Source organism: Alternaria arbusti, assembly GCF_024043155.1.
Source record: "Alternaria arbusti strain BMP 1465 chromosome Unknown scaffold_1, whole genome shotgun sequence".
Taxonomy (NCBI): domain Eukaryota; kingdom Fungi; phylum Ascomycota; class Dothideomycetes; order Pleosporales; family Pleosporaceae; genus Alternaria; species Alternaria arbusti.
Genome location: NW_026249941.1, coordinates 136495 through 162909, shown reverse-complemented (window position 1 = coordinate 162909; position 26415 = coordinate 136495). Strand labels below are relative to the sequence as shown.

General features: G+C 51.9%; 13 protein-coding genes across 13 annotated transcripts; 6 read left to right on the top strand and 7 right to left on the bottom strand.

Annotated features, from left to right (window-relative positions):
- Window positions 1-740: 740 nt before the first annotated feature.
- Window positions 741-1343, bottom strand: J4E86_000064 (uncharacterized protein; the record flags this gene model as incomplete). Its single annotated transcript, XM_051440641.1, has 3 exons — window positions 741-799; window positions 970-1086; window positions 1142-1343. 3 exons carry the CDS (start codon window positions 1341-1343, stop codon window positions 741-743), a joined length of 378 nt encoding a protein of 125 aa, XP_051306812.1.
- Window positions 1344-1858: 515 nt separating this feature from the next.
- On the top strand, window positions 1859-2461 carry J4E86_000063 (uncharacterized protein; the record flags this gene model as incomplete). The annotated part of the gene is made up of 1 exon (XM_051440640.1): window positions 1859-2461. One exon carries the CDS (start codon window positions 1859-1861, stop codon window positions 2459-2461), a length of 603 nt encoding a protein of 200 aa, XP_051306811.1.
- Window positions 2462-3452: 991 nt separating this feature from the next.
- Window positions 3453-5040, top strand: J4E86_000062 (uncharacterized protein; the record flags this gene model as incomplete). The annotated part of the gene is made up of 2 exons (XM_051440639.1): window positions 3453-3528; window positions 3584-5040. 2 exons carry the CDS (start codon window positions 3453-3455, stop codon window positions 5038-5040), a joined length of 1533 nt encoding a protein of 510 aa, XP_051306810.1.
- Window positions 5041-5189: 149 nt separating this feature from the next.
- J4E86_000061 (uncharacterized protein) lies at window positions 5190-5993 on the bottom strand (the record flags this gene model as incomplete). Its single annotated transcript, XM_051440638.1, has 2 exons — window positions 5190-5871; window positions 5962-5993. The coding sequence occupies 2 exons, from the start codon at window positions 5991-5993 to the stop codon at window positions 5190-5192; spliced, it is 714 nt and encodes a 237-aa protein (XP_051306809.1).
- A 388-nt stretch (window positions 5994-6381) lies between these two features.
- J4E86_000060 (uncharacterized protein) lies at window positions 6382-7934 on the bottom strand (the record flags this gene model as incomplete). Its single annotated transcript, XM_051440637.1, has 2 exons — window positions 6382-7007; window positions 7067-7934. The coding sequence occupies 2 exons, from the start codon at window positions 7932-7934 to the stop codon at window positions 6382-6384; spliced, it is 1494 nt and encodes a 497-aa protein (XP_051306808.1).
- A 1619-nt stretch (window positions 7935-9553) lies between these two features.
- On the top strand, window positions 9554-10225 carry J4E86_000059 (uncharacterized protein; the record flags this gene model as incomplete). The annotated part of the gene is made up of 1 exon (XM_051440636.1): window positions 9554-10225. One exon carries the CDS (start codon window positions 9554-9556, stop codon window positions 10223-10225), a length of 672 nt encoding a protein of 223 aa, XP_051306807.1.
- A 756-nt stretch (window positions 10226-10981) lies between these two features.
- Window positions 10982-11836, top strand: J4E86_000058 (uncharacterized protein; the record flags this gene model as incomplete). Its single annotated transcript, XM_051440635.1, has 1 exon — window positions 10982-11836. One exon carries the CDS (start codon window positions 10982-10984, stop codon window positions 11834-11836), a length of 855 nt encoding a protein of 284 aa, XP_051306806.1.
- A 1507-nt stretch (window positions 11837-13343) lies between these two features.
- Window positions 13344-13970, bottom strand: J4E86_000057 (uncharacterized protein; the record flags this gene model as incomplete). Its single annotated transcript, XM_051440634.1, has 3 exons — window positions 13344-13541; window positions 13599-13792; window positions 13844-13970. 3 exons carry the CDS (start codon window positions 13968-13970, stop codon window positions 13344-13346), a joined length of 519 nt encoding a protein of 172 aa, XP_051306805.1.
- A 421-nt stretch (window positions 13971-14391) lies between these two features.
- Window positions 14392-15004, bottom strand: J4E86_000056 (uncharacterized protein; the record flags this gene model as incomplete). Its single annotated transcript, XM_051440633.1, has 3 exons — window positions 14392-14580; window positions 14636-14851; window positions 14909-15004. The coding sequence occupies 3 exons, from the start codon at window positions 15002-15004 to the stop codon at window positions 14392-14394; spliced, it is 501 nt and encodes a 166-aa protein (XP_051306804.1).
- A 486-nt stretch (window positions 15005-15490) lies between these two features.
- On the bottom strand, window positions 15491-16138 carry J4E86_000055 (uncharacterized protein; the record flags this gene model as incomplete). Its single annotated transcript, XM_051440632.1, has 3 exons — window positions 15491-15658; window positions 15749-15949; window positions 16019-16138. The coding sequence occupies 3 exons, from the start codon at window positions 16136-16138 to the stop codon at window positions 15491-15493; spliced, it is 489 nt and encodes a 162-aa protein (XP_051306803.1).
- Window positions 16139-18754: 2616 nt separating this feature from the next.
- Window positions 18755-22378, bottom strand: J4E86_000054 (uncharacterized protein; the record flags this gene model as incomplete). The annotated part of the gene is made up of 1 exon (XM_051440631.1): window positions 18755-22378. The coding sequence occupies one exon, from the start codon at window positions 22376-22378 to the stop codon at window positions 18755-18757; it is 3624 nt and encodes a 1207-aa protein (XP_051306802.1).
- Window positions 22379-22774: 396 nt separating this feature from the next.
- On the top strand, window positions 22775-24485 carry J4E86_000053 (uncharacterized protein; the record flags this gene model as incomplete). Its single annotated transcript, XM_051440630.1, has 4 exons — window positions 22775-22864; window positions 22984-23469; window positions 23521-24226; window positions 24277-24485. The coding sequence occupies 4 exons, from the start codon at window positions 22775-22777 to the stop codon at window positions 24483-24485; spliced, it is 1491 nt and encodes a 496-aa protein (XP_051306801.1).
- Window positions 24486-25667: 1182 nt separating this feature from the next.
- J4E86_000052 (uncharacterized protein) lies at window positions 25668-26201 on the top strand (the record flags this gene model as incomplete). Its single annotated transcript, XM_051440629.1, has 2 exons — window positions 25668-25942; window positions 25991-26201. 2 exons carry the CDS (start codon window positions 25668-25670, stop codon window positions 26199-26201), a joined length of 486 nt encoding a protein of 161 aa, XP_051306800.1.
- Window positions 26202-26415: the final 214 nt, after the last annotated feature.

Below are 26415 nucleotides of genomic sequence, written 5' to 3'. Positions count from 1 at the left end.
GAGTGAGAAGCCCGAATGCAGGAGAGAGAGACATGCTCATATACTGGTTGCGCTGGAGGCTCTGCCTGGGACTGCACCAATGACGCGAAACCTGAGTATGCTGAGCTAGCCTCATTTACGAGATTTCGTATGCAGTCACTCACAAGGCCAGCCAATCATGCAAAACCAGATAATTACGTGTACAACAGCAACAACACGTGATACTGTCCTACCTGTCCAGCCAATGATGCGGAACCTGACTTGTATACGACCGCGGCCATGACCTTACATGTATGCCAGACCACCCGCAGCCAAGGCGCGTCCCGACACTTCTCTCAAACTTGCGCCCAAGCTGTTCCGACCGAGATACTTCGAAACCTACGAACGGTGAATACCTTGTCACCTTCATACCTGAACCGGTTTCAACTATTCGTCGATGTTTTCCTTGTCTGCTGAAGCCATCATCGCGTTGGCCACATTATTCGCAACGTGCATACCGATCGGTCTACTGTTATGGCATCTAATAAAGAACGGATGTGGAAGTAGAAGCAGGAGTCTGGGTTCGTTATTCCATCATGTATTTCAACAATTTTCGCTGACGGTACTAATTAGACGTGGAGAGGATCAATGGCATTGAACTTGAGCGACGCAGAACGATGTAATGCAGAGACAGACCCTCTAACTCTACCTGTGCATGCGAGCCAACACTGTATTTTCATCATTACTTCTTCCAATTCTTGGAGCAATATATTGGCTAGATGTTAGAGCGGCTGGCATAGCTTTGGAATAACCTTGGAGTCTTTGGAACTTTGAGCGCAGTCTGTACATCCATTGTGTTCGGGTTAATGTTACGATCAATAACGCCATCTGACATGAAAGTTGAGACCTTAACGAGTTTTGGTATTACTACCGCCTGCCGAGCGTCAACGATATGATCTTGCTGATGTATGAACGTCACGAGCGATGGTTATCCGCTAGACATGGACTTACTTTTCTTCTTCTGCAAGATCTTGGCTTTGAGTTTCATTTGTGCTTCGCGGTTCCTTTCTTTCCATGAATTGTTTTTCTGCTGTTTTTCCTTTTCTTCGGCGCGTTGTTGCTGCTTCTCTAATATGTTGTTAGCCTGTTCAACACGGCGAGCAAGATGCGCGACATCGCCTACCATGCCTCTTGGCCTCCAGCCTCTTTTCTCTCATCTCTCGCCGCAAAGTTCTCCTCTTACAATCACTGATATACGCAAACAATCGATCGCGCTCGCAGTCGAAGAAAGGTGAGATCTTGGCACTCAAGTTGCGTAGGAAGTCAACACCTAGTGGCGCGTTGAACAAACGGAGGACAAAGGGCTGAAAGCTCAGCGCTGCCATGACTGCAACGATGGAGAGGACGTGTTCTCATACAGTGAATATGAAGATACAATTACGCATCCTACCTGGCTTGCTCATATATAGTACTTTAGAAGCACCTTGAAGGAGCAGCCCGCGTTATGCAAGGGGTGTCCGCTTCCGGCGAGGCTCCTTGCACACATCGCGCTGATTACTTGTCACCCTGAACATGGTTACGGAGCACAATGGTGGTGGAAGTCGAGGCGACTGTCTTGACAACGGAGTTTTGACATACGACCCGTGGTCCAGTGTACGAAGTTCCTCTAGACCTCGCAGCAAGTACGCGCCTGGCTTCCAAGGATCTGTTGGTTGAAGCGGGGCGAAGAGGCACGTGCGCTAAGCGTACGTCATCGTCTACCGCGCCTTCACGTACTCGTCAGCCAACAGTCAGCCCTGAGCCTCAAGATTTCCTGCTTGCCAAACAAGCGCGCTGCACTCCTTTTCGAACCCTCGAAATCCCTATCACACGAACATCGAGCAGTACATAGATTGCAGTCATGGCCTCCAACCACAACGACAACCCGTGGGCGGACCAAGGAAACCAACAAGGCCAGAGCAACCCGAGCCACAACCCCTACCAAGCCTACCAACCAGCGCAAGACCCGCCTCCGAATCCGTATGCTCAACAGCCACCCCCAAATCCGCTAGGCCAACATCCTCCTCAAGAGCCGTATGCGCAATACCCCCCTCAACACCAGGATACCTCTCCATGGAGCCAAGAGCCAAGCCAAGCCCAATCGCACAACCCATTCATGCAGTCCCAACCCCATGGACTCTCTGAGCAACCCTACCATCAGCAACAACAGCCTCAGCCTTCTTATCCAAATCAGTCTTCCTACCCTGGACAAGACGAAGTCCCACCAGGTCTACCACCTCGTCGCACAGCTACGGAGATGGCACTTCCCACCGGACAGGACCGCTCTCACCAAATCGAGGTCATGCAGAGTTACGAGGCAGCAGGAAGAAAAGACGATGATGACGATAACGTCGAAGTGCTCCAACGCGAATTCCCGAAAATCGATGGAAGTCTGATCGCGGCGATCTACGGAGATACCAAGAGCTTGAGCGCGACAAGAGAAATGCTAGGTGAGCTGGAGTGAGAGAATTGCAAGGCTCATGGAAAGGTGGAGAGGCTACGAGATGGTGGAAATGAAAAGAAGCAAGGGCAGTAAGACTACCTTTCGCTGAGAGACTCATAAATCTCATAAAAACGGCCTTGCCGCGACATCAAGGTGATATGTTTGCATTGTACACGTACCCGAGATATGCTTCCATCGTACAATACTGCCCCAAATTCATCCTTCTGACTTACATTTGCGTGTACTGATCCTACTCAACGTATTCAAAACCTGGGAACGCGTTTTCATCATCCAGGAAGGTAAAGAGTTTTATTGATACTCCCAGATGCCCGGGCATCATACACGGGATGTGTACCCTTGTCTTCGCAGTATCTCGATCCGAGATTCTGATTACCGGCATCAGCGTTCCCCACACGCATCGCGTATACAATTGAGCGTTTTTGAAGCTTCTGGTTTGACGACCGATTAGGAGGTTCAAGCTTGTGTACTGCTACCTAGGTATGTTTCATCACCGAAGAACAACGAGACAGTGCGAGTCATAGTCAGAGCCACCTAAAGTTCATCCTGACGGCTGACAGGAACCCGCGAAATCACCTGGTGCTTCAATCGCGGCAAACCTTCCGCACTCAGGACGCGGCATTTCCTAAAGCGGAACCCCGCATTCTCGCCCAGCCGGCCCAGCTAGCATGACTTCAGCCCAGATGCAACGCCATGAGTGTACCTGTTCGAAGCCTTGTTCTTGCGCAAGCTTTGACATTCCTCACCTCCGCATTTGCTTCCCCGCGTATCCATAATTTCCCCGGACACGGTCCGCTAAGAGATTCCACATGGATACCTCGCGCTTCATTAGAAGCATCGACGTTAAACTGAATGAGGAGATGCCGGTGCACATCTCTACGGGGTTGCGAGTATAAAGGATACATGATTGCGGCCCACATGTTTGGCTCACGATCATACTGTTCTGCTGTCCCTTCCTGCTTACCAGACTATTGGGTTCAGGGTCTTCTTCATCATGTTTGAACTAAGAGGCAAGAGCCTCATCGCGGTTATTCTATTGACCTCTGGTCTTGACTTCCTTCTCTTCGGATGTAAGCCTGAAGCAACTCACTCTACATCGTGGTTCGATAGCTAACACGATTGAAGATGATCAAGGACTTTTCGGCGGTATCTTGGGCGGCCAGCGCTTCAAGGATACCCTCGGCAACCCGAACCCAACGATGACGGGACTAGTTACCGCTATCTACGATATTGGATGCGCGCTCGGTGCCGTCGTAGCTTTCGTCTTCGGTGAACGCATCGGACGCAAGCGCTCTATTATCCTCGCCAACCTCATCGTCGTAATCGGTGCTGCTATACAGACCGCTAGCTTCGACTACTGGCAGATGTTTGTCTCGCGCATCATTGGTGGTATTGGCGTCGGACTGTCAACGGTCGCGGTGCCAATTCTACAGTCGGAGACATTGCCTGCGCACAACCGTGGTTCGCTGCTCGTCGTTCAGTCCGCTCTGATCATCATCGGTGTCGCGGTCGCTTCTTGGCTGTGCTTTGCGACACTGTACGCCGAAAGCTCACTGCAGTGGAGGTTTCCCGTCGCGTGCCAGATCCTCTTCTCGCTCATGGTCTTGGCGCTCTGCCCATTCCTGTGCGAAACACCGAGATGGCTCGCATCCCGTGGAAAGATTGATGAGGCGAAACACACCATCAGTCGACTTTTAGACAAGCCTCTGGATGACGAAGAAGTGCAAGGTCAACTCCAGGAGATTCTCGACGCCATCGCGGCGGAGAGCAGCGAAGAAGAACCCACTTGGGGCGAAGTCTTCAGCAACGCCACCAAGACCCGTAATCTACACCGTGTTGTGCTTGGGATGGGTCCATACATGATGAACCAGTGGAGCGGTATCAACGCTCTGTGCTATTACCTCGCCTACATCTTCCAGCAGTACCTCGACTACTCCCCGAGCATGTCTCTCATCCTCGCTTCTGTGGCCTTCACTCAGTATGCCGTATTTTCTTGGCCACCATACTTCTACATCGACAAGATCGGGCGGCGGTGGTCAGTCATGGGTTCTTCAGCCGGTTGCGCAGCATGCATGGCTATTATCGCCGGATGTCTGGCTAAGAACAGCTATGCCAGTGCCGCAGCAGCTGTAGCATTCATCTTCTTGTATCTCGACTGCTTCACTCTCGGTATATTGCCCGTATCGTGGTCTTACTCAGCCGAAATCCAACCTCTCCGTGTCCGCAACAAGGCAACCGCGGTTGGCGTCTTCTCACACTGGATGTCCAACTTCGTTGTCGTCATGGTTACCCCAATCGGTCTTGACAACATCCGCGGCCATTACTTCTGGGTCTGGGCAGCTGTCTGCGCGTCCTTTGTACCGCTGACTTACTTCTTTGGCGTCGAGACTTCCGGACGCACGCTTGAGCAAATCGACATTATGTTCTACGAGAACCCAAGGCTCTGCATGGGGCTCAACAAAGAGAACCGAAGAGTTGTAAGGGCGAGCAAGTCAGATGAGGAGCAGAGATACAGGGAGTTTGCACATGCCAACGAGAAGAACCAGGCTGTGATGGCAGAGAGGATAAGCCAAGATGACTAGATCGTGTTGTCAGATGCAAGGGGGAGAGTGTGGAAGGTCAATGCACTGTCCGAGCCGAACAATGTGCGACGACATTCGAATTATCGAATATCAATTAGCAACTGAATACGATCAACTACATGATGCGTCCAGACACCGACTACGTTCAACTAAATGCCGTGTCCATCTACCTTCTCCGCCTCTTTGATGTGAAACAGAATTTGCAAGTGCCTAGATTCTGGATCCGCGAAATCAGAAGCAACAATCTTGTCGACAACCCGACGACCCAACCCCTCCCTATGTTGTACCAGTAGGTAGGCGGTACCAGCTGCTTCAGGCGTCCCAAGTATCGCTAAGCCTTCGTCTGAGTCTGCATCAAACTCGTATTCGAGATAAGGCCCAGATTTGCGCGGCTGTACTCCAGCTGTTACATGCTGTACTACCATTTCAGACGCAACACTGTCCCCGTAGTGAGAGACGGTGCGTAACACAGGCTTTGGCGACTCTTTGCTTGTAACATGCAGCCAAATGAGGTATGCCATGTCGCTCCAGTGGCATAGTTTGGGCAACAGCGTAGATACTGTTGCGCGCGCCGGCTGGTCTACGGATTTCACCAAGCCCGATGCTAACGCGTGAGGCGCGTAGTTAGCCGCCGATTCGATCATGCCATCATCAAGATATATATTATTGAGGAACCAGGCGTCGGTGGCCAGGTAGGTCTCGCCGTTCCTGGTAGTTTCGAGCACATGTTGCGCCGAACACATAATCCCTATCCGGGTGTCGGTTTTAACATCCAGAACATAGCCCCACTCTTCAATGTCGGAGACGGATTGGAACTCGCTCCGGGGAATGCTGGGTTGGTCAGAATGAGCCTGTGTATGCAGCAGTCTACCTTTTTTCAAAGCCTTGGTGTACGCTGTTAGACATTCGTCATCAGGGTACTTGAATCGCTCGCCAGTAGATCCTGTAGACATTGTTAATTTCGTGCGACTGCAAAGGCCGAGAGGTGTATGATGGTGCTGAGGGTGCGATTAGAATGTCGAAAATTGTGATTGTATCTGTCTGCTGGTCACTGATAGTGAGAGTGCGATAGTAAGAGCGTGATGGAAGAGCGAACAACCTTCATAGGTACATCTTTCACCTCCGTGTCAATCGGCAGTGTAGGTATTCATCAGTGGGTGCACATCTTTGTCGGTATACAGTGATGTACCGCCGTCGCCGTGTATGGGACATTGTATCGACTCTTTTGAGTTGATGGATCAGCTGAGTTCAGTAGTAGACCGTTAACCGTGATAAGATAATTTTAACACAAAGTGTTATTCTATAATGTCGACCTTTTGCCGGCAGAGCATTCTCGTGTAACTATGGCTGGGCTTCGTACTCCAGTGCCTTGATAGCCCAAGCCGTAGGTATTCCTCTGTTCCCAATCATCTTCTTACTCCTACCGAAACGAGATATCCACGCCAGTTCCCAGCCTCCGTCACATTCCTGCAACTCTTTCAAAGATGCCAGGTCAGATTGGGTTTCCACATCGAGCTTCTGGCATGCTAAGACACGTGAGGCGAGGACGAAAGAATCCCCGGGGCGATTGACGCGTTGACGTAAGGCCTCAACCGTTGGCTTACGTAGCGACTGGACCTCTGGTGCAGTGGGATTATCTTCGATGAGACACGCCAGAAAGTACAGAAAGGTCTCGCTGGCAAGATAGTGTTCCGATCCATCGATATGGCCGCCTTTCAGAAGGACGCGACGAATGTGTTCGAGCTCGGGCTGTACTTCTGCGCCGCGTCCGTATCTATAGAGGGCACGGACGGCGTTGAGCATAATGAACGGGCATACACGGGGTCTCGTGCCACCAAGATAGATCATGATAAGACCGTCTTTGTCGTGCCTGTTCGCGACGATGCGGTCCAAGATCGGATTGGCAGATGCTGCAGGTGGAGAGAACGCAATAAAGGCGAGAGCTGTATCGTCGACATCATCAGGGTCTAGGTTCAGGCGTACGGAGTCAGCACATATACCACAACTATTCATCGATTCTACTTACACGTTTTCGTTGTGCCGACTGGTGGGCCATTGAAGAAGTTCCATGCTTTGCCTTGGCTACGGGCCTGTCGGATGTCCGATTTGACATCAGCGTTGGAAGCGCCGGGTGGTGAGAGACTGATGACGCTATCATCATTCAACTCAATTTGTATGAGGAATTGGGCGAAGTGATCAAAAATCACGGGGGCGACATCCTGAATGCACGATGTGTGCTTGTGCGCATTCACGGTCATGAAGCGGCGTGCCCTGGCAACAGGATCCATCAAAAGGTTACGCAACTGACGAATAAGAGCGGTCGAGGAGTCGAAGACGATGCCATGAATCCCGAAGGAGCGGGCGGCATTGACGTTGGCGACTTTGTCGTCCACAAAGATCGCGGAAGAAGGGTCGCTCAAGTTGAGGCTATCCAGAACATTCTGGTGAAATTGTAGATCAGGTTTCGTCATGCCAACCTCAAAGGACAAAAACTCGCCGTCGAACAGATCCCAGTCGGATAGTACGGTCTTGACAAAGGCGAAATGTTCCTTGGCAATGTTGCTCATGGCATAAACCTTGAGATGGCCACCTAGCTCAGCTTTGAGCTCTTTGAGTTGGAATGTGAGCTCTTGGTCGACGCGCAATGTCTTGCGGCATTCCATGAGCCCGGTATCGATGGCGTCAGGATCGAGAGAGAGCTCCTTGCTGATAGCTAGGATGGCTTCTGTCTCGCTAATACAGCCGCGTTCCAGTTCGCTCCAAGTTGGCGATCGGGTGATGGCGTGGAGACTTTGAGGAGAGATGGCAGTGAGATTTTCGATAGACCAGTGACACAGCACATCGCCGATATCAAGAATGAGCGTACGCTGTTGTTGTGATTTTGTGACGGCCATAGTGATGCGGCCACCTTGTTGGCTAAACTCTGGTTGAGTCTTTCCACAAGTAATCAGAAGCTGGGATTGAAGGCAATGACTTCTTGCGGGATGCAGTGGAAAACGATTTTATGTACTCTCGATCAGACGGTCGATGCTGAAGAATTCTTTAGCTAGAATAGACGCAGAGGTTGAGTCTTATATACGGCGGTGTAGGATATGCTGGAACATGTCTGCTTCCTGCAGCTGCACCGCGACCATCATCACCTCAAGCGATCATGGCTGTTAGCCAAGTGGATGCCGTGTCTGTAGACTATGTCTTACTTTTTCCGATGCTTCTTTGAATCAGAAGCCCCTTGCAAGCCACAAGAAGGGCCTCAACATCGTCATCGTCATCGTCAAAGGATTTGTACGCTGTCAGCTAAAGACATGCTTAGAGACGAAGCACATACTCAGATAAGCGACGCAATGCAAGTCTGTAGGCGGTTTTACAGGTTTAGCCTCAACAATTTCCATTGACAGATCTCTTTGAAAGTGTATCTTATCTTGCAAGTGGCGACTGGAAGATCTGCGTTGCGCGTTTAGTGCATCTGAGCCGACACCCTTGCGGCGAGAGCCAATCCTTCTATAGTAGCAAGACTGTGACCCATCTCACCATCCACGTTGCTTCGAATCACAGTATACTGCCACAGCGGTTGTGTAGAGGAAATGAGTTCCACGCATAGTCGCGCAGTAGTTTATCTCTAGTCTAATGCGAATGCGAGACAAATTTTGGCGATGATCACACGGCTTCTGGTACCCCGGGATCCGTGCGACAGGCATCAAACGAATGGGTGTACATATACGTAGTATGTTGGGGATGGCGACGCGATAATCTGGTACCTAGCGATGCTCTGACACCGCCACTCTCCGTTCGTCCAGCATGCGCGCAATAGCCGTTACTATGTCAGCCCAATGTGGACAACCTGGTACAAAGGTCAGAGAAGAGATATTGTAATGCAAGACGTTGTACGTCGTTGAAGTTGTCGTGAGCTCTGATGTGTCCAGGCTTCAGCACGATGGTGAAAGCTAGAATTGAGCTGACCTAAAACCCTTTGCCAGCTGCCCACAGCATATTTTTGGTGGAAGAACAAGCCCTATCGGGCTCTGGAAACTTGGAGATGATGTTTGCATATACTCCACTCCGGCATATGCACAAGGAGGAAGGTGGTGTTGAAGCATGCAGGTGCCGTCATCTCCTTTGTTTTCACGTTTGAGCTGGGGCCACGTGCAATTTTCCATTTCCAGGATAGCGTAGAGGCACCAAGCCCCATGCCGCAAATGTGCCTCACACCATCACCCACAGGAACACCCTCGTCGGAGCCTCACCGAGCTTCACCGACTACGGCAAGTATTGTGATCGCAGAGTAGTCAGTCTACTCAGCAGAAACAAACAAGGCCTTGATCTGTTGGCTGCCATCATACCTAACGTCAACGCGGGTGAACGCCGTCACGTCATCGGAGGCGGGCACAATCACGCCCAACGTACGTTGCATCGACGAAGAAGCTGATGTATGCGCACCCATCTGCATACACCACTAGTCAATTGCGCAAACCTCCGATTCTCTGAGTGTTACCTAGCCCGTCGAAACCCCGAGACCATGCCTGCAGGCACTGAATACCCTGCGCTTGTCGCTACCGGTAGTACCGTCTTCTACACACATTCGACGAATCTATCGTCCGAAGGTGAAAGCGACTTACGTATCACATCGCTTACGTTTCCCCAACTGCATCTCCGCCTTCCTAACACGAACGACGCTTCTGCACTCCTACGACTCTTCACCGACTATCGCAATGTCCAGCACGACAAGTCGTGTGCCGGTCTTGACAGTAGTGACGCCATTGAGCATTTGATAAGGCAATGGCAGGTCGTCGATTTACCACTGCAGCGTGCCAACATCGTTATCGAGATAGATGGGAAGACTGTCGGTACCGGCGGCTTGGGCTGGATTGGCAGAAGAAAGACTGATGGCAAGCTGATTGGTGACGCAGGCTTGATGTTGGACACATGTTATCGTGGCTCAGGCTACGGCTATGAGTCGTTGTGTATGGCCATTGATCATGGCTTTGCTGTCCTGGGCATAGATGAGATACACATAGCTTGTGTAGATGCTAATACTGCGTTCAAGGGATTGATGAACAAGAAGCTCGGATTTCCGGCTGACGCAATAGAAGATAAGTTGTTTGGGAATGAGTGGATCTGGCGCATCACGAAGGAGGCATGGGAAGATAGTACGCACTCTGCACAAGGACGGGTTCGAGGCCAAGGATAAGAGAAGGTATGAGGGGTCACCGGCGAAGATTCACAGCCATAGTGATTGTCGCACATATTTAGCGATAACCTTCTGGCGCATGTAGGAATCCTGCTCGATGCCGCAAAGATGGCTGGGGTCCAGTTACCGGCAGTGGGCTGGATATACATTTCGGACACTCGTCTTTGCTAACGAGGTAGTAAAGGACAAGCTCAACTTCATCATCAACCGCGTGCGAGGCAGATGGAATGGCCTCCTGTTGAGTCTGTTGACAAAAACATCATGATGCAGCCTTTGCGCAAACCGCAATTTGTTGATGCACGTGCGGCAGAACGCAGCAAAGCCGCATTATTGAGTTTCAAGGCACATATTTCCTTCTTCAAATAACGCGACCAAGGGTAAAGAATACAGGGATTGTTCCGCTGCGCAGTTGGGAAGGTTGTGCTGAAAGGAGGCGTGAAACACTTCAAATACACGTAAAGTCTCACATTCCTGCATCCCGAGCTCGTCTTCCATCGGAGAGCTTTCCGTACACCTTCCTCATCACAACACCATGATTTCAGCTACATCATTGACAAATACAATCTATGACATCGTTCATAATAATGCCGGTATCATTCTTATGCTCTTGGCGCAAGTATGCTCCACTATCCTGGCGACATTGGGGCGCATCCTGGGAACGCAGCGTAGCGGCGGCTCAGGCACCACCACAGTCGGTACTTCCGAGGTATGGAAATATGCTACCCGCCCACCTACAAAAATACTGATGTTCTCCAGATGCTCATTGGAATGATGTCGATAATCACCATTCTGTCGTGGACGTACATATTACTTTCCCCGGGAGCCATCCCTGGTGGCGCATTTGGTCCTCCCAAGCTGCGCCCTCTACTCGTCGTAAGAGGCGTTGCGGGTTTCTTCGGTATCTGGGGCTTCTACGTCTCTCTGCGTTATCTCGCATTAGCTGAGGCGACTCTGATCAACTTCCTCGCGCCTGTTCTCGCTGCACTTCTCCTCGGCTTATTACCCGGTCAGCAGCGCTGCTCTGTCGCTCAAGTCCTCGCAGCTCTAGTTGCGGTCATCGGCTTACTATGCGTATTGCAGCCTTGGAGCGCTCATGTAACAAATACGTCTAGAGAACACGCGCTGGCCATTGGTGCGGCTCTTATCGGTGTCCTCGGTGGCGCAGTCTCCTTCTTAACGATGTCGTGTCTAGGAGAGCACGTACACCCGATGACAACGGTTGCATACTTTGCGCCCATATGTACGCTACTCAGCGGCGCATCGCTCATCATACAGCAACAAGGCTTGACTTTCCCATCTACCGCCGTAGGATGGTTGTTCGTATGCGTGCTGGGCATATTGGGGTTTGCTATGCATTGGCTCATGGCAGCGAGCTTGATGACCGGCGATTCAAAGAAAGCGCTTCACATAGTAAACCTGCAGGTGGTGTTCGCTATGCTAGCGGATAAGATTGTATGGAGACTGGAGCCGGGATGGTGGAAGTTCGCTGGCGCGGCATTGATCGTCGGGAGCGTTATATTCGTTGCGGCTGTGAAGGAACCTCAAGGATACACACTGGTTGGAGAAGTCGATGAAGAAGAGAAGATTGAGACAGAATATGCCAATCACTGAGACGAGGATAGCCAAAGCCACAGATCTCTGCATTGCGCTGGAAATGAAATGCGCCGATGGCACAGCTAATCTGTATCGAAATTGAACTCACATCGCAAAGATGGCTATGAATGCTAACCATTCCGGGCTTAGTAAGTGTCGTCATTGATGATCGCCCACGCTCCAGCTCACGTCTCTTCTTCCCCCAACCGCGAGGCCAAAGGCATGTCCTCGAAATTCTCAAAGGTTGGCAAGCGATAGTCAGGTGCGCATGGAAATGTTAATGAACAGGATATCTGGTCATGCAAACCACGCCATCGCAATGTGCATACTGCGAGTACCCAAAGCTGTGGAATGTGGGGCCTCGATCAGAAGCGCCTACCAGCCCCCCGAGTTTCCTTGACGCGACCCCGAAGTTGACCCGCTTGCAACCAGCACCTCGTTCACCCGCGCTCAGTACCTACAAGCGTACATACGATGGAAAGACCTCCCATGGCAGTTCAACACGCCTTGGTTGTACGAAGTATCCACCTCGCAGGGCATATCCAACCAATCACCACACACTACATGCCCAACGTCTCTGTTACCTTGCGTTCTCCACACGCAATCATCATGGTCCATCCACTTCAATAACTTGAGATCCATCTGAGAATGTGCTGTCAGCTACAGCGTATCTCTGTGATCTGGCATAAGCCTGCGCAAGAGATGTCATGGCTTACGGCAGGAGCTTGCGGAGGGTTGTCAATCGCGTCTCGTCCGTAATGGTACACGCCTTTGAAGTCCGCGACCTTGAAGGGGTCTGGGTAGCCGCAAGGATCCACGGATACTAGGGCTGGGCCTTGGTACATTTGCCAATAGTATTCTGTACCGGATGATCGGAGGAGAAAGGATCTGGACTGAGGAGTCGTAGTAGTCCTACCTCGGATTTAGCGGTGAAGTCTATCTTGGTATTCAGAAAACCGACCGAGGGGCGCCAATCATTACCATTTTCTGACCTCCGTACGCCGGCACAATTGACGGGTGTAGCGAAAGTCGTGCAAATGGGAACAGCGGCAAGGCCGACAAGTAATGAGGTGACCGTCCGCATGTTTAACGGCGTAGTAGTGAACGTGCTACTTGCTTCTTGATTTTGAGAGCCGTTCGGGAGAGGAAGGCTGGCTCGAGCAGCAGGACGGGTTTATATACTGTAAGCGAAAGTGAACCGATTGGGTGACACGCAGGCAGTGACACCCTCGAGAGACGAACAACACACACCGAGTAAATACAAGCAAACAAATAGTAAAGCGCTTTCTTTCGCCCACTAGCGCACCATGAAACAAGTAGAATATAAGCATGTGTATCTGGAAGGGATACGCAATTCGATTCACCAAGTGTCTAAGATGGTAACCAGCTGTCCGGCTTCTAAGAGGAAATCAAATGTTCCGCCCTGTTGCAGACAGAAAGATCCCAATCCCAAGACCGTCCAGCACATTACTCAAGCGACGAAAGACTCTTTTGCCAAGTTATGCAGCGCACGAAGAACCCCAGCCTAGAAGTTGCAGGCGTATCCCCGATGGTACGACCAACCTTGGCTGGTACAGGAGATCACTCCATCGTTCCAAGTCGCATCTCGCTCGCAGTCGTAGATCAGCCAGTCGCCACATACGAATTGACCGACATCACCGTGGCCGTTGGTCTTCCAATGGCAGTCCTTGCGGCCCATCCATTCGGGAACATGTAGCTCCACCTACGCTGTGGTCAGTTTCATATGCACTTCCAAGCTACAATCGATAGATTTACTTACCGCCGGCGGGTTTGGGGGGTTCTTGATGTCATCGTGATCGTAGTCCAATTCACCTAGCTGCGAGCCGAGCTTGAAGTCTCCTGTCTTGCAGGCATTCATCTTCACACCATAAGGACCTAGATACAACGACCAGTAGAAGTCCGCAATCGAGTAACGCTCAAGGATGATCTGAACCGAATTGGTGAACACATCAGCTTGCTAACATAAGGTCAGTAGAGCACCGCGTCCCAGAACATAATGCATACGTACCAGACCATGTGCGGTGCGATTAGCCCGCGCCTCGGGGCTCAAGAACTGGGCAGATGTTGCAGTGGTCGCGCCAAATAGTAGACTGATGGATAGGCTCATGAGGATGGTGAGCCACGCGAGCATGTTGAGGGAGATGTTATTGTGCGTTTCGTCCAGGCCTTCAGGATAAGCTTTGTGTTAGGGATAGAGGCTGAGCGAGAGCCATTGTGAGCTACATATATATTCTATGATCTCTTGGCTAAGAAGCGAGCACCTGACGGCTCTAGTGGGCAAAATTAAGGCAGGCGAAAAGGCAGGCGAAAAGGCGGGCGGAAGGGGACGTGCGAACGACCAAGTTAGGCGACAGCTCTTCGCGCTTTGCCATACAGGGTAATTAGAGTGAGACTGAGAGCGATAGTGAGAGCGTTCTTCATACATTCATTGGTTCTACGTAGAATGGCTCAGTATTCCCATATCTATAGGAGGCAGGGGACTTGTAGTCACATCTCAAGCTGCGCCTTGCCCACCCTCACGGTCGCTCTTCATCAAATTCTTTATCCAACCTCTAGAACTCGCAGTACCAGGCCACAGCGTAGCGTGGACGCGGGTTACCGCAGGAAACTTGTTGTCCATATCGAGGGTCCTTGGCGCAGTCGATTATGTAGTAGTCGCCGCAACGGAACTGGCCCGCGTCTTTACCAGTAGCGTGGTAGGCACAGTCGCCGCGGTTGCCGTACTCGATCGGGACCTCGAACTAGAAATGAGTCAGTGCATGTACGGTGCGCGTCTAATGATAGCAGCCAACTCACCTCGGGAACGAACGGCAAGTAGTTCTTAGGGTAAGGAGGGCTGTCCATGTCTGGCTTGTTGGTATGCCATCCGGGCTCGCCATGATAGACCTTCTCGAAGCGAGTGTCTCCACAGGGGTTCACGGCTACGCCGCTAGGTCCCTGGAAGATGTCCCACACGTAGTACTTGGTATCTACCTCCTCGACCTGGATCTGGAGGGAGTAGGGATACGGACCCTGGCCCTTGAACTTAGTCAGTACGATGCTTGAAGTTCAACATCATCGCGCACTCACGGCAGTGGGGTGGTCTGCAAACTGCTCAGCGGGTGCGGCAAGAACGAAGCCGAGGCCGACGAAGAGCCATACGAGGTAGGTGACTAAGGAGGACATAGTTGCTATTGATTCGTAGGCAGGCTGTGTCGAGTTGATGAAGTGTGTATGAACGGAGACGCGATGTTCTGAATTGGCGTTGGGGTTCGATGTCTCGACAAGCTCGTGGTGAGAAGTGAGTGCGTTAAGTAGGCAACCGCGCAAGAGTAGCACGTGTGTGGAGCCAATTGCAGTTAGTCTCGGATGAAGCAAACAGCAGTCGCTAAGATATGGTCAGAGGGCAAATAAGGCGTCAGAATTCGCCCACGGGCCTGTCTTCACGCTCACACTTTTCGAGGCCGAGTGCATTGCTTGAGGACAAATACATTACTTGAGGACGAACACATCACTTGAGGACGAATATATTGCTTGAGGACGAATATATTGCTTGAGGACGAGTGCATTCCTCACCGTACGTGCATATTTTGGGTGAAATGACCACTTAGATAAGCCAACTTAAACCATGCGGTCAACCCTTACATACGCTTGCCATCAGCCCGGGTCCATCTAGCCTGCCTCCTCAGAACTCGCAGTTATATCCGCGGTGATATTCCCGACCATCCGGGCATCTGAAGGTTGCCTCATTGTAGCGCGGATCTTTCGCACAATCGATGATGTAGTAATCTCCGCATCGAAACTGACCAGCGTCGACGCCGCTACCAATGTAATGGCAGTCTTCGGAATACTCGATGTCAGCGTATACCTACAAGAGAGTGCGAGTTAGCATGCAATCCTCAGCAAAGTGTTTGAGAATAATCTACTTACACTGGAAGGGGGAAACGGCGGATGGGCGATGTCGTCCTCCTCGCCCGCAAGTTCCCTTCCGAAGTAAACCCGTTCGAAGTTCGGATCATCTTTAGGATCCAGACAAGGATCCACTGCGATTCCTTGGGGTCCCTGGAAGATGAACCAGTTGTATCGGCGAACAGGGAATTTACTTAGGATGAGCTGGAGGGAGTACGGATACTGAAGTGCGTAGTTAGCTTCATTGGCAAGAGTGCTACAGGATTGCGTCAAAAGGGCTGATGAACCTACACTCGCAGTATCGCGCCTTGCTATAGATGTGACATTACCAGCAAGCGTGTCGACAGGTATTGCTAAGACAAGGCTTAGGCAGGCAAATAGCCAGACAAGTGAAGTAAGCCAGTTGAGCATGGCGAATCGGAAGTTGATCTTGGTCTTGTGTTCCGCTGATGAGAGGAAGAGAGGTGGATGAGAAGCTTCGATGTAGATTAAATGCTTGTCGATGACCTGAAGTAATCAGTCTTCAAAGTGAGGTAGAGAAGCGGTGAGCTGTGAAGAGCAGCGGTCGAGCGTTTGCGGGAGACAAAGGAATGTTGCAAACAAACACAGGGTCTTTCACTAGTAATGGTAGACGTAGTATGGAAGCATTAAGACATTGCACTGTGATAAACGGAGGAAAGACTGAGCGGCATGTGCATGCAATTCTTGGCACAATGAAGAGTATCTCTGCTCTGCGCTGTGCGCATGTTCCAGCCTCAGCCATCCTCGAGCACAACGTCTTAGCGATGCACGCGCCTAAGTATCGACGAAGAAACCTCGATGATCCCATGCCTTCTCTCTCCAGTCGCATTCCTGGGTTGGATCATGAAACCGAGCGTCTTGTTTGAAATGCAGAATCTCGCGACCCGGGCCGCAGTCAAGCCAGCCTGCATCGCCGCCTGTTGAGGTATATTGACAGCCGACATATTTGCCTGGGAGATCAAGAGGGAAAGTCATCTATACCGCGTAGAGTCAGTACCTGCTCATGGCGAATCGATGAAAGACACAGATCATGCCGGCGTTCTGCAGACTCACCTCCGGCGGAAGCACGGGCTTATCGATTGGGTCGCCTTTGTAGTAGTATGGACCCATAGATTTGACAAAGTGGAAGTCTTTCATACCATATCCCAGACTGCAGAGTGGCGCCGAGATACCAGAAGGGCCCTCGAGAAAGTGGTAATAGTATCTCGTTCTATATTTTCCCGCAAGTTGCTTCCTGAAGATAATTTGGATGGAGTTCAGTTTTCTGGGGTCGCGGATATGCTTGTACTAAGGTCAGTCTTGCTTTGTTGAGGAGCACTGAAATGAAGTACTGACCATAGCTCCATCAGATGTTGCCGTTGATGTACTGTTCGAGAGTGCGTGCGGGCTAGGTACCTCGAGAGGTACCGCGATACCTAGCGCGACCAGATACGCGACAAGCCAAACGAGTAAAGGGAGCCACGAAAACATGACGAGTGTAAGTTGGGGGGTTGGATGGCAGTAGCTTGGCTAGGTTTTGTAAAGCAGAAAGAAAGTGCGGGTGAAGGTGAGAGCCGAGTAGATAAGCGCCTAAGCTTAGATTGGCGAAGGACTAAAAATCGCGTATCATGGAACTGTAAGCGGGGCGGGAGCAATCGGTGACCTGTGAAGAGCGAGCGCGCGCATCAAGGTAAGATAGACCTGTGTGGACAGTAAGCTCTTCCTCACCCGAGTTTCCCCACGCCCCCATGAGGTATTGAATTCGGATAAACGATACAGGCGATCGATCGAGCAGCATGCGCTCGTAGTAGCAAATGCGAACCAAGACGTTGTGATTAGACAGAGCTTCATCCAGCAAGTGCTACTCAGCTACGATCAGACTTGACTCAGATACCGTACATCTTGTTCAAACCCATCTTTACCAAACTCCAACACTAGGTCTTTTCTTCGAACTCGCAATAAAAGCCGCGTCGGAACTGGCGGCCATCACCGCATCCTATCTCCGGGTCATCAGCCTGCGGGTCAAGACCTTCACAGTCTTTGAAGTGGCCACTATCACAATCGATCCATGTCCTTTGATGACCGTCACTCTTGTACCAGCAATCCTTTCGACCTTTTATGTCGATAAACGCGATACTATCGGACTTGATACGATATAATTGATCAGCGCGATGCTTCAGGCGTGACAATACGGCACATCAAGACTTACTTCCGGTACATGATAAAGAGGAGCAGTCGGAACAGGAACTGAAATAGGTGCGCCTGACGTAGTAGAGCTTATAGACGTAGAAATCTGAGTCGGTGCCCATCGAGTGAGGTAGGCGAAGCTTGGTGCTAAACAGGGCTCAACTGCCTTGCCTTGGGGGTCCAAGGAAGACCCCAAAAGCCAGCTCTAGTCCTTGTTGATCAAGCAACATCTGAATAGATCGACGTCGAGTGTTTGATCTCGGAACATGGCCCGTAGCGGTTGTGGGCGGCATTCTGACGCCAGTAGCTGTGGAAACCACCGATGGGGTGTGGAGAACTGCTGAAGTAGACCCCAAGCTCACTAAGGCTGCTATCGTTATTGCGACTAAGAGCATCATTGTGGTCAGCACTGTGTCAATGCCGTAACCTTGATTACTGATAGGGATCGAGGTTCGTCGAGACGTAAACGTTGAGTAGGCTTTGAGGGGACAGCGTTGTAAAGAGGTAGAGAGACAGGGCTATCACGTTGAGACACCTAAATTTATAGTTCGAAGAAAAGCTCCAACCTCTTGATGATGCATGGCGACGGATGTGATTTGGAGTCATATGTCCATAGTCATAGGGTATGACTGTATATCTTGCGAGGTCTTAGCGTAGACCGCATCTGTGTGCATCTCTCTGGACCGCATGGTTCACCTTCAAAGCTGTGCAGAACGTGCTCTGCGTTGGTTATTCTCCATTGATCAAATCGAGCATCCCCGTGTGTCACCCGAATTTGGCGCACATACTGCAGCGTGGCATGGCTCGTTCATTCGTGATAGGTCGTGAAACATACATAGACTAGTCAAAAGACACTCGGCCCAAACCTCTCTCTTTCACCGCCTTGACGACGCCGTCCTTGATCTTCGCAAGAGCTGTTTCCCATGGCTCTTTCGAAAAGTTTTCGTCTTTTTCCGCCTCGTAATTAATGACGTAGTCGATCCATTTCACCATGCCAACAGCCTTGCTAATGTCCTTTTCTTCCAGTACGACCTTTCTGAGATACTTGATCAATGCAACAACATCATCGCTATACGGCCCCTCGTCAGTAAACTCGCCAATCCATTGCTTCATGGCGACCCTCAAGTCCGCCAGCGCCGAGAGTTTGTCGGTTGTAAAGGTCGGCTTTACAGGGCGAGGGACTTTGATCGTGGGTAGTTCTATAGGCGGTTCGACTACCGGTGAAGGTTTAGCCTTGCGTGATACAGAGACACGAAAAGCGTTCATTTTCTCGGCTTTGTGTTGTGCGAGTACTTCCTTGCGAACGTCTTCGGGTAGCGCAGCGAGGAAGGCTGGGTCAAGGTCATCTTCCTTTGGTGGTTTGGGTACGGTGGGCGCTTCAAAAGCATCATCGCTTGGGCCGGCGGAATTCTCTCTACTCTCACTTTCTCGTGCGGGGTTCTTGAGAGAGATGAAATTGGCTTGAGTGAGAGTTTTACCAGTCATGCTAATGGACTTTGCTTGAGCAGCGGCAGCAAGCATTGCAGATCTTGGTGGCCGGCCTCTACCACGCTTAACAGGTACAATGGCTTTCTTCGCAGGAATACCTATGATTCTATTCTTGCGTGGCGATTGGGGTAATATCGTTTGGTCTGCGCCCTTTGGACGGCGAGAGGGAGAGAAGGGAGTGATGCTGGCGTCATACTGTGCAAGTATCTCGGCACGAACTTCGGCTGGTAGCGTAGCAAGTATATCGGGATCAAGTTGAGACTGGGCTGGGAGGGCTGTCATAGCGAAAGGCAAAGCTTTTGTAGGTGTGCTAGGGTTGCTTCTTTTGTCTTCATTGCGTGCAGGTGTAGGAGAAGACTGACGCGTTTGGCGCAGCAGTTTTGATCGAATGTCCTCTGGTAGCTCGGCCAGTACTTTGGGGTCAACCTGCGAGGGCATGATGAACTGCGTGCCTAACATGTTTAGCGGGCGGCGTGAAGGTGTTGATGCATTGAGTGTCTGAGCGCCAAAAGGGACATGCTCTTCTCCTGACGAGGCTTTGGACTTTCGTGGGGTCTCGGGATCGTCTTGGATGGGGTCTTCCTCAACTGCTTTTGGGGCTCGCGCCACACGAGCTGTTTCCGCGTTGCCGACTTTGAATTGTAGTCGTCGCTGTGAGCCTTCAAGACTACCATCCGTGGCATTCTTCATAGGCTCAAGTTTTGTCATCTGTATGCCGATGCCTCGAAGCTCACCTGGGGTGAAACCAAAACCGCGCAGTATGCCTAATGCCTCTTTCGTAAGAATTTCTTTGGCATTGGTAGCGACACCAAGCGTGAGGCTCTTATTATGCGTGTCGCATTTGCCGTGGCCAAGATGCTTGGGAGGATCCAGAGGGGCGTCTGGAGAACGTCGCATAATCTTCATCGTGAAATGCTTGCCCTTTACCCTCTCCTTCAACAGTCTCTTCTGGAGCTCTCCGCATAAGCTTGCAATGAACTCATCAGCTTGCTCCTGGTTCTCAAAGCGAACGCCCCAGTTCACCTCGGCAGAAATAGACTTGCGGGCGACTTGCTCCCCTACTTCTTGATGATCGATACCTCTTGCGTACTCGTAAAGCTTCTCTCCAGTCTTGGGCCCTAGTATCTGGACGAGCCTTTCTTTCGTAAGCTCGCGAATGTCTTTGACGAGTTTGACTCCCTGGTCCTCAAGCTTGCCTCCAATCGACCAAGCGACGCCTGGCAGATCTTGTACCTGAAGTTGACCTATGAACTCTAATACCTCTTCGGGTTTGATCTGGTATTGTCCGGCAGGCTTTGCTTTGCGTAAGGCTGCTTTGGCTAACAAGATGTTGCTACCGATGCCGACGGAAACGTTACAACCAGTCCTAGATCTGACTTCGTCGCGTAGATTGAGTGCAATTTCTTCGGCTTTCGCCTGCTCGCGATGACTGCTGCCTTCGGAGTATTGTTTGCCATCACTACCACCAGCAGCGATGCATAGATTCGATACATCGATGAGCGCTTCGTCGATACTAACACTCTGTACTAGACCACCGCTAGCCAATATGGCATCGTAAAAGGCGCGGCTGGTGGCTTCGTACTCGGGAAAGTCATAAGGCAAGATTTTAAGGTCCGGACAAAGCTCTTGAGCCCGCTTCATCCACATACCGTTTTTGACACCAAATGTTCGGGCAGGATAGTTGCAACTCGCGATTTCAGACCCGCTGCCTTGGCCATGCGCAACAACTGCCGGCTTGTCTTTGTATTCTGGGTGTTTCTTCAAGCTGACTGCTGCGAAGAAACTGTCAAAGTCCACGTGGAGAATATAGCGCCGAGCGCCCGGGGCGCGCTTCTGCTTGGCCCTCTGCGACGAGGTCTTCTCGCTCGCTAGTGCCTGCAGTTGGGACTTGAGATCGGCCTTCCATGTCGACAGATGATGCAGCCGTGATTCACGATAGTATTGTTCGAGGAAATTCGGATCGACAACGGTGGATTTGCGAACCTTTGGATCCCGTAGAAGTATTGCATTGTGCTCCTCGGCAGTCAGCTCCCGGTTCTTAGGCTTTTGGGCGTCTTGTACCGGAGGTAGTTGCTCAGCTTGGTCTTCGGTGTCGTATTTTGACTCTGCGCGCTGGGGCGGAGGAGGGCTCGGGTTCGTATAGAGACAATCGTGGACATCGTCCGGCACGTCGTCTATACGGGCCGGGGCTACCAAAGGGCTGGTCTTGAGTGGTGTAACAAGCTTCGCAGCTTTACTCGACTCTCCGGATGTAGCCTGGCCGGGCAGGCCTTCCGGTCCGCGGGAGGGTGGCAGATCCTCAATATCACCGTCCGGTGTAGGAAGCCGCTGCTTCTTGTTCGAAAAGCGCGCGCGCATGCTGCTACTCGGTGTTGGTGTACTCGCAGGACCGGCCTGACTTCCCCTCAGTTGACTTGTGTACCAGCTGGCATCAGTCTGGTCCCGGTAACCCCTTGTCTTGACATTCGCGGTGCTAGTCATGCCGCCCTTGCTGAAAGCCAGCACATTCTGCTTCTCGCCCTCATCAACTACTCGGTACTCGCTCCATGGCAGCAACTTGCCCGCTTGTATGCTGTCTACGATCCACGCGGGCTTTACGATTCGGTATCTCCGGAACTCGACGACTTTCTTCGGCGTCAGACTACTGGCAATGATGTGCGTGACCGTAGTCTTCCCATCCAGATACTGCATGAAGCCGCCGCCGTGTTGGACTATGAAGGTGTGCAGGTCGTTGAGCGATGGCTGCGTGTAGCCGTTGACATGCGCCACGACGCCCTTGAAGATTTGAGGTTTGTTGCCGGCCTGGTTTCGTATGTCGGCATCGAGATTCTGCAATTTGATCTTCTTCCGCCTGAAGTAGTCGGTAAAGCCGCCAAAGGCCGAGCCGCGGTACTCCTCTCCATCCTCGCCGTCAAACTGGTGGCTGGCGATGCGCTTGCGGACCGACTCGGAGTTCTTCTCTAGACGCGAGCCCATGGTGACAGTGGTGTGGTGGATCAAGAGCGTTCATCGGGGCCGGGGTCATGATGGGGCGTCGCGGAGGTTCGTCGGCTGCCGCATGTCGAAATCGGTGTTGGTGGTGAAAGGCGCGTGCCGTGGCGCGTTGGAGGACCGCGAATACGTCACGCTAGCGACGCTAAGTGGATCGTTCTGCCGGCGGTGAAAGCACGCTAAGAGAAAGCTGCAGGCCTTGGCGAACTTTTTCTACCTCTCGAAGTCGCTGCTCTTCAGTTTCTCGCTTTTCGTTATCATCCTGCTCTACCAGCTGTTCTCGAGCTGTGCAACTTCCTGAGCAACAAAAACGTGCGCCGACTTCATATTCTCAACAATCCCGTCAGCTCTCTCAGACATAGACTTGCGACCACTTCCAAGATGTCGTCCGCCATTCCCGTAGGCGTCTACGGACGTCGCATTCCAGCTGGAAACTTTCCCATCCTGGCTGCTGACGACCAGTCTTCCACTGTGAGTAGCCTTGACGCCCGGTTCTACCTGCTCCGCGTTACGAAGTTTTATGCGCCGAAAATTCGCAGTAAAACTCTGTCGCATGCGCAATTCCACGGCAAAGTACTGATAATGATTAGTTCCGCATCACCATGGCGGCTATCGACCCAGATGCCGAGCCTCAAATCGACGACGAGCACAAGCACCCTCGCGCGACTCTGAAGCTCATCCGAGTGCCCATGGACTTTGACTCGGACGATGATGATGATGAGGACTACGAGGAGGGTGACATCGAGGCTATCGCTGCTCGTCTGCGTGCCGCTGGTGCGCTCCCTGAAGCTGATTCGGACATGTCCGACTCCGACGATAGCGAGAGCGAGAAGAACGGTGGCCCCAGCGATCCTGCCCGATCAAAGAAGGCCAAGCAGGCAGCCCTCACTAAGAAGCTGCAAGAAGAGCTTGAGGCCGATGAGATGGACATCGACGGCATGACCAACGGCAAGGGAAAGGCCAAGGGCAAGGCCAAGGTCACCGATGACGACTTGAGCGACGAGGACGACGAGGACGATGAGGATGAGGATGACGAGCCTGAAGAGCTCGTTCTGTGCACTCTCGACCCCGAGAAGGTATGCTTGATCATGACAATTCCAAACAGACTCCATCTAATACCTGCGTAGCACTACCAGCAACCGCTCGACATCACCGTCCGTCAAGGTGAGGAGGTCTACCTTTCCGTCAGCGGCACTCACGACGTTTACGTTACCGGTAACTACCTCGCCTTCCCCGACGAGGATGATGAGGAAGACGACGAGGACGATGGTCTCGACGAGCTCGGCTACGATCTCGGCTCCGAAGACGAGGAGCTCGACGGTATGGGAGAATCAGAGGATGATGAGCTCGATGGCATGAACGACCCCAGGATCACTGAGGTTGACTCTGACGATGAGGAGCCACCCAAGCTTGTTGACGCCAGCAAGAAAAGCAAGAAGCGCGCTGCTGAGGATGATGCTACCCTCGATGACATGATCAGCAAGACCAACGGTGATGCTAAGCTCAGCAAGAAGCAGGCTAAGAAGCTGAAGAAGAACGACGGCCAGGCTGTTGCCGGTGCCGCAGAGCCAGAGAAGAAGGCTGAGAAGGTTGATACCCCCAGCAGCGACAAGAAGAAGGTTCAGTTCGCTAAGAACCTTGAGCAGGGCCCAACTGGCTCCCCCAAGGTTGACGCCAAGCCAGAGGCAAAGAAGGAGGCCGCCAAGGGACCTCGCACCGTCAGTGGTGTTCTCGTCGACGACAAGAAGGAGGGCAAGGGCAAAGCCGCCAAGAAGGGCGACCGCGTCGAGATGCGCTACATTGGCAAGCTGAAGAACGGCAAGGTCTTTGACTGTAAGTTGTCGGACTTCCATATAGTACCACCATGACTAACGAATACGCAGCCAACAAGAAGGGCAAGCCATTCTCGTTCAAGCTTGGTGTCGGTCAAGTCATCAAGGGTTGGGACGTCGGTGTCGCTGGCATGACCGCCGGGGGCGAGCGTCGTCTTACCATCCCTGCGGCGATGGCTTACGGCAAGAAGGGTGCTCCCCCGGACATTCCTCCTAACTCTGACTTGATCTTCGACATCAAGTGCATCTCGGTCGGTTAAGCGCGACCTTGCAAAAATCCACGCGCAGTAGGGTCCACTTGGTCCCGTCAGGATCGGATCCACTCCCATGCAGGACTCCGCCTGCGTGCGTGCGTTCGCGCCATTCTCATTTCCGTTTCTGTCTCTGTATCAACTGCATAGCGCGTCGTCTGAGATATCCGACTTGCATAATCTGGGGTTGTTTCATTAGATGTGTGCAAGGAGGAAGGATCTCTCAGTCCTCTTCGCCAATGTCTTTTCCATATGGCGGGTCTGTAAGTGATATAGCAAGGCGATGTTGCCAAAGGGCAAAGGTTCGCTGAGGAAGCTACTTTGAAAAGTTACACGGTGTTCCGGTTGAGATGTACGAGCGGTAGTAATACACAATCTTCAAGCAACATCCAGAACGCGCCATGTCTGCAAAAGTGCCACATGATCGAGGTGACATGCTGCAACCCTGCTGTTCACATTTCGGTTCCGACGTTCGCAAACTCACGTCAGTCATTACGATAAAATGCAGAACCGAGGCTTCCGAGATTGCGAAGATTCTAGCGCTAGTGGCGGGCCATTCAGAGTGCGAGACGCGTGCACGAGCCCCAAAGACCCCACAACGCTATAACCCAACTCCTCTTCATCTTCGCCCAACTCCAACGTCGACTCAAGCCCTCTGTTACACAACAATACCGCAACTACCTCAAAGAACAATCTCGCTTACGCACCACCGTCTTCGACACCACTACCCCACTTCACCAATACCGAACCAACCGTGGCAATACTGTAGCAATGGCGATGACGAAACGAAGCAGTAGTAGTATGAGTAGTAATAGTAGCATTCATTCGTACTCGTCCGCGAGCAATGTCCGCGCTAGCTGCTACTCCGTAAACGCCGCTACTGCCAGCCTTCACGGCTTCCATTACTCCACTACCCCGTCTGCCGGGGCCGGGTGGTGTTCCTGAGGTCAGCTCGGTGTGTCCACGCCTTACGTTCTATGTAGGTGGCACTACTAACATTCACAGGGAATTCCATCACCCCCTTCAAGTCCCCCCCTCGCCGCCAAAAACGCGTCCACCGCCCAAGGTGGCAAGGCGCGCAGAGGGGGGGCAGCATACACCATCACGGGAGAGTGTGAGAGACTCTTCTGCGAGACACTGCGATCTGTATTCCTGGGTGAGGGGAGCCAGCATCGCCAGAACTCGCTAGTGATGGGTATGCCATATGACAACACTACGACTGCAACCACCGCTATCACCAACGACTACGGTATTGATGCTCGTCGCTACTCGGACTCTTCGACTGACTCTGCTGCGCCTGAAATGGTGCGGTTCGAGGAGGAGAAGGGTGCGATAGCCGACTACATTGAGATGTGGGACTACGTTGGTGGCATCAGGTTCCGGGGTTTCGTTGCTCAGAGGGAAGACGAGAGGGCCATGTTCATCTTCTTCGATGAATCCGTCATCAACGGAGATTTGAAGGCTGGGTAAGTCAATATTCGCGTCCTCGGTATTGATATACTAACGCTCCACAGTCTCATGGCCCTCCTCGAACTTTGTGAAGTCGACTACTTCTCCTGCGATCGTCTCGTCCTGTGCATCGACCGCGACGTCGACCAAGCCGCTCTGGCCAACGTAACGAAGGATCTGGGCTGGATCGGCTTCGGCCTCACAACGCTCGACGAGTTCAGCCAGGGCGAAGAGTTGACAAGCAAGAAATGGTTGTTCATGGATATGGAGATATAAACGTGCTGAGAAGATGGAACGTGGTTAGGGTTCTTGGTGTCTGTCGCTACAACACAGCATATGGTCCGAGTTTCTCTTTTCCTCAGGAGTTCTGCATGGCGGACTGGGGCGTTGGTTCTTCTTCCTAAGTAGCACGCATGGAGTCCGGTCGCTTGGAATGTGTATGGTTTCCTAGCAGGGTGTTATGTCCTGACAGGTTCATAGTTGAATGCGA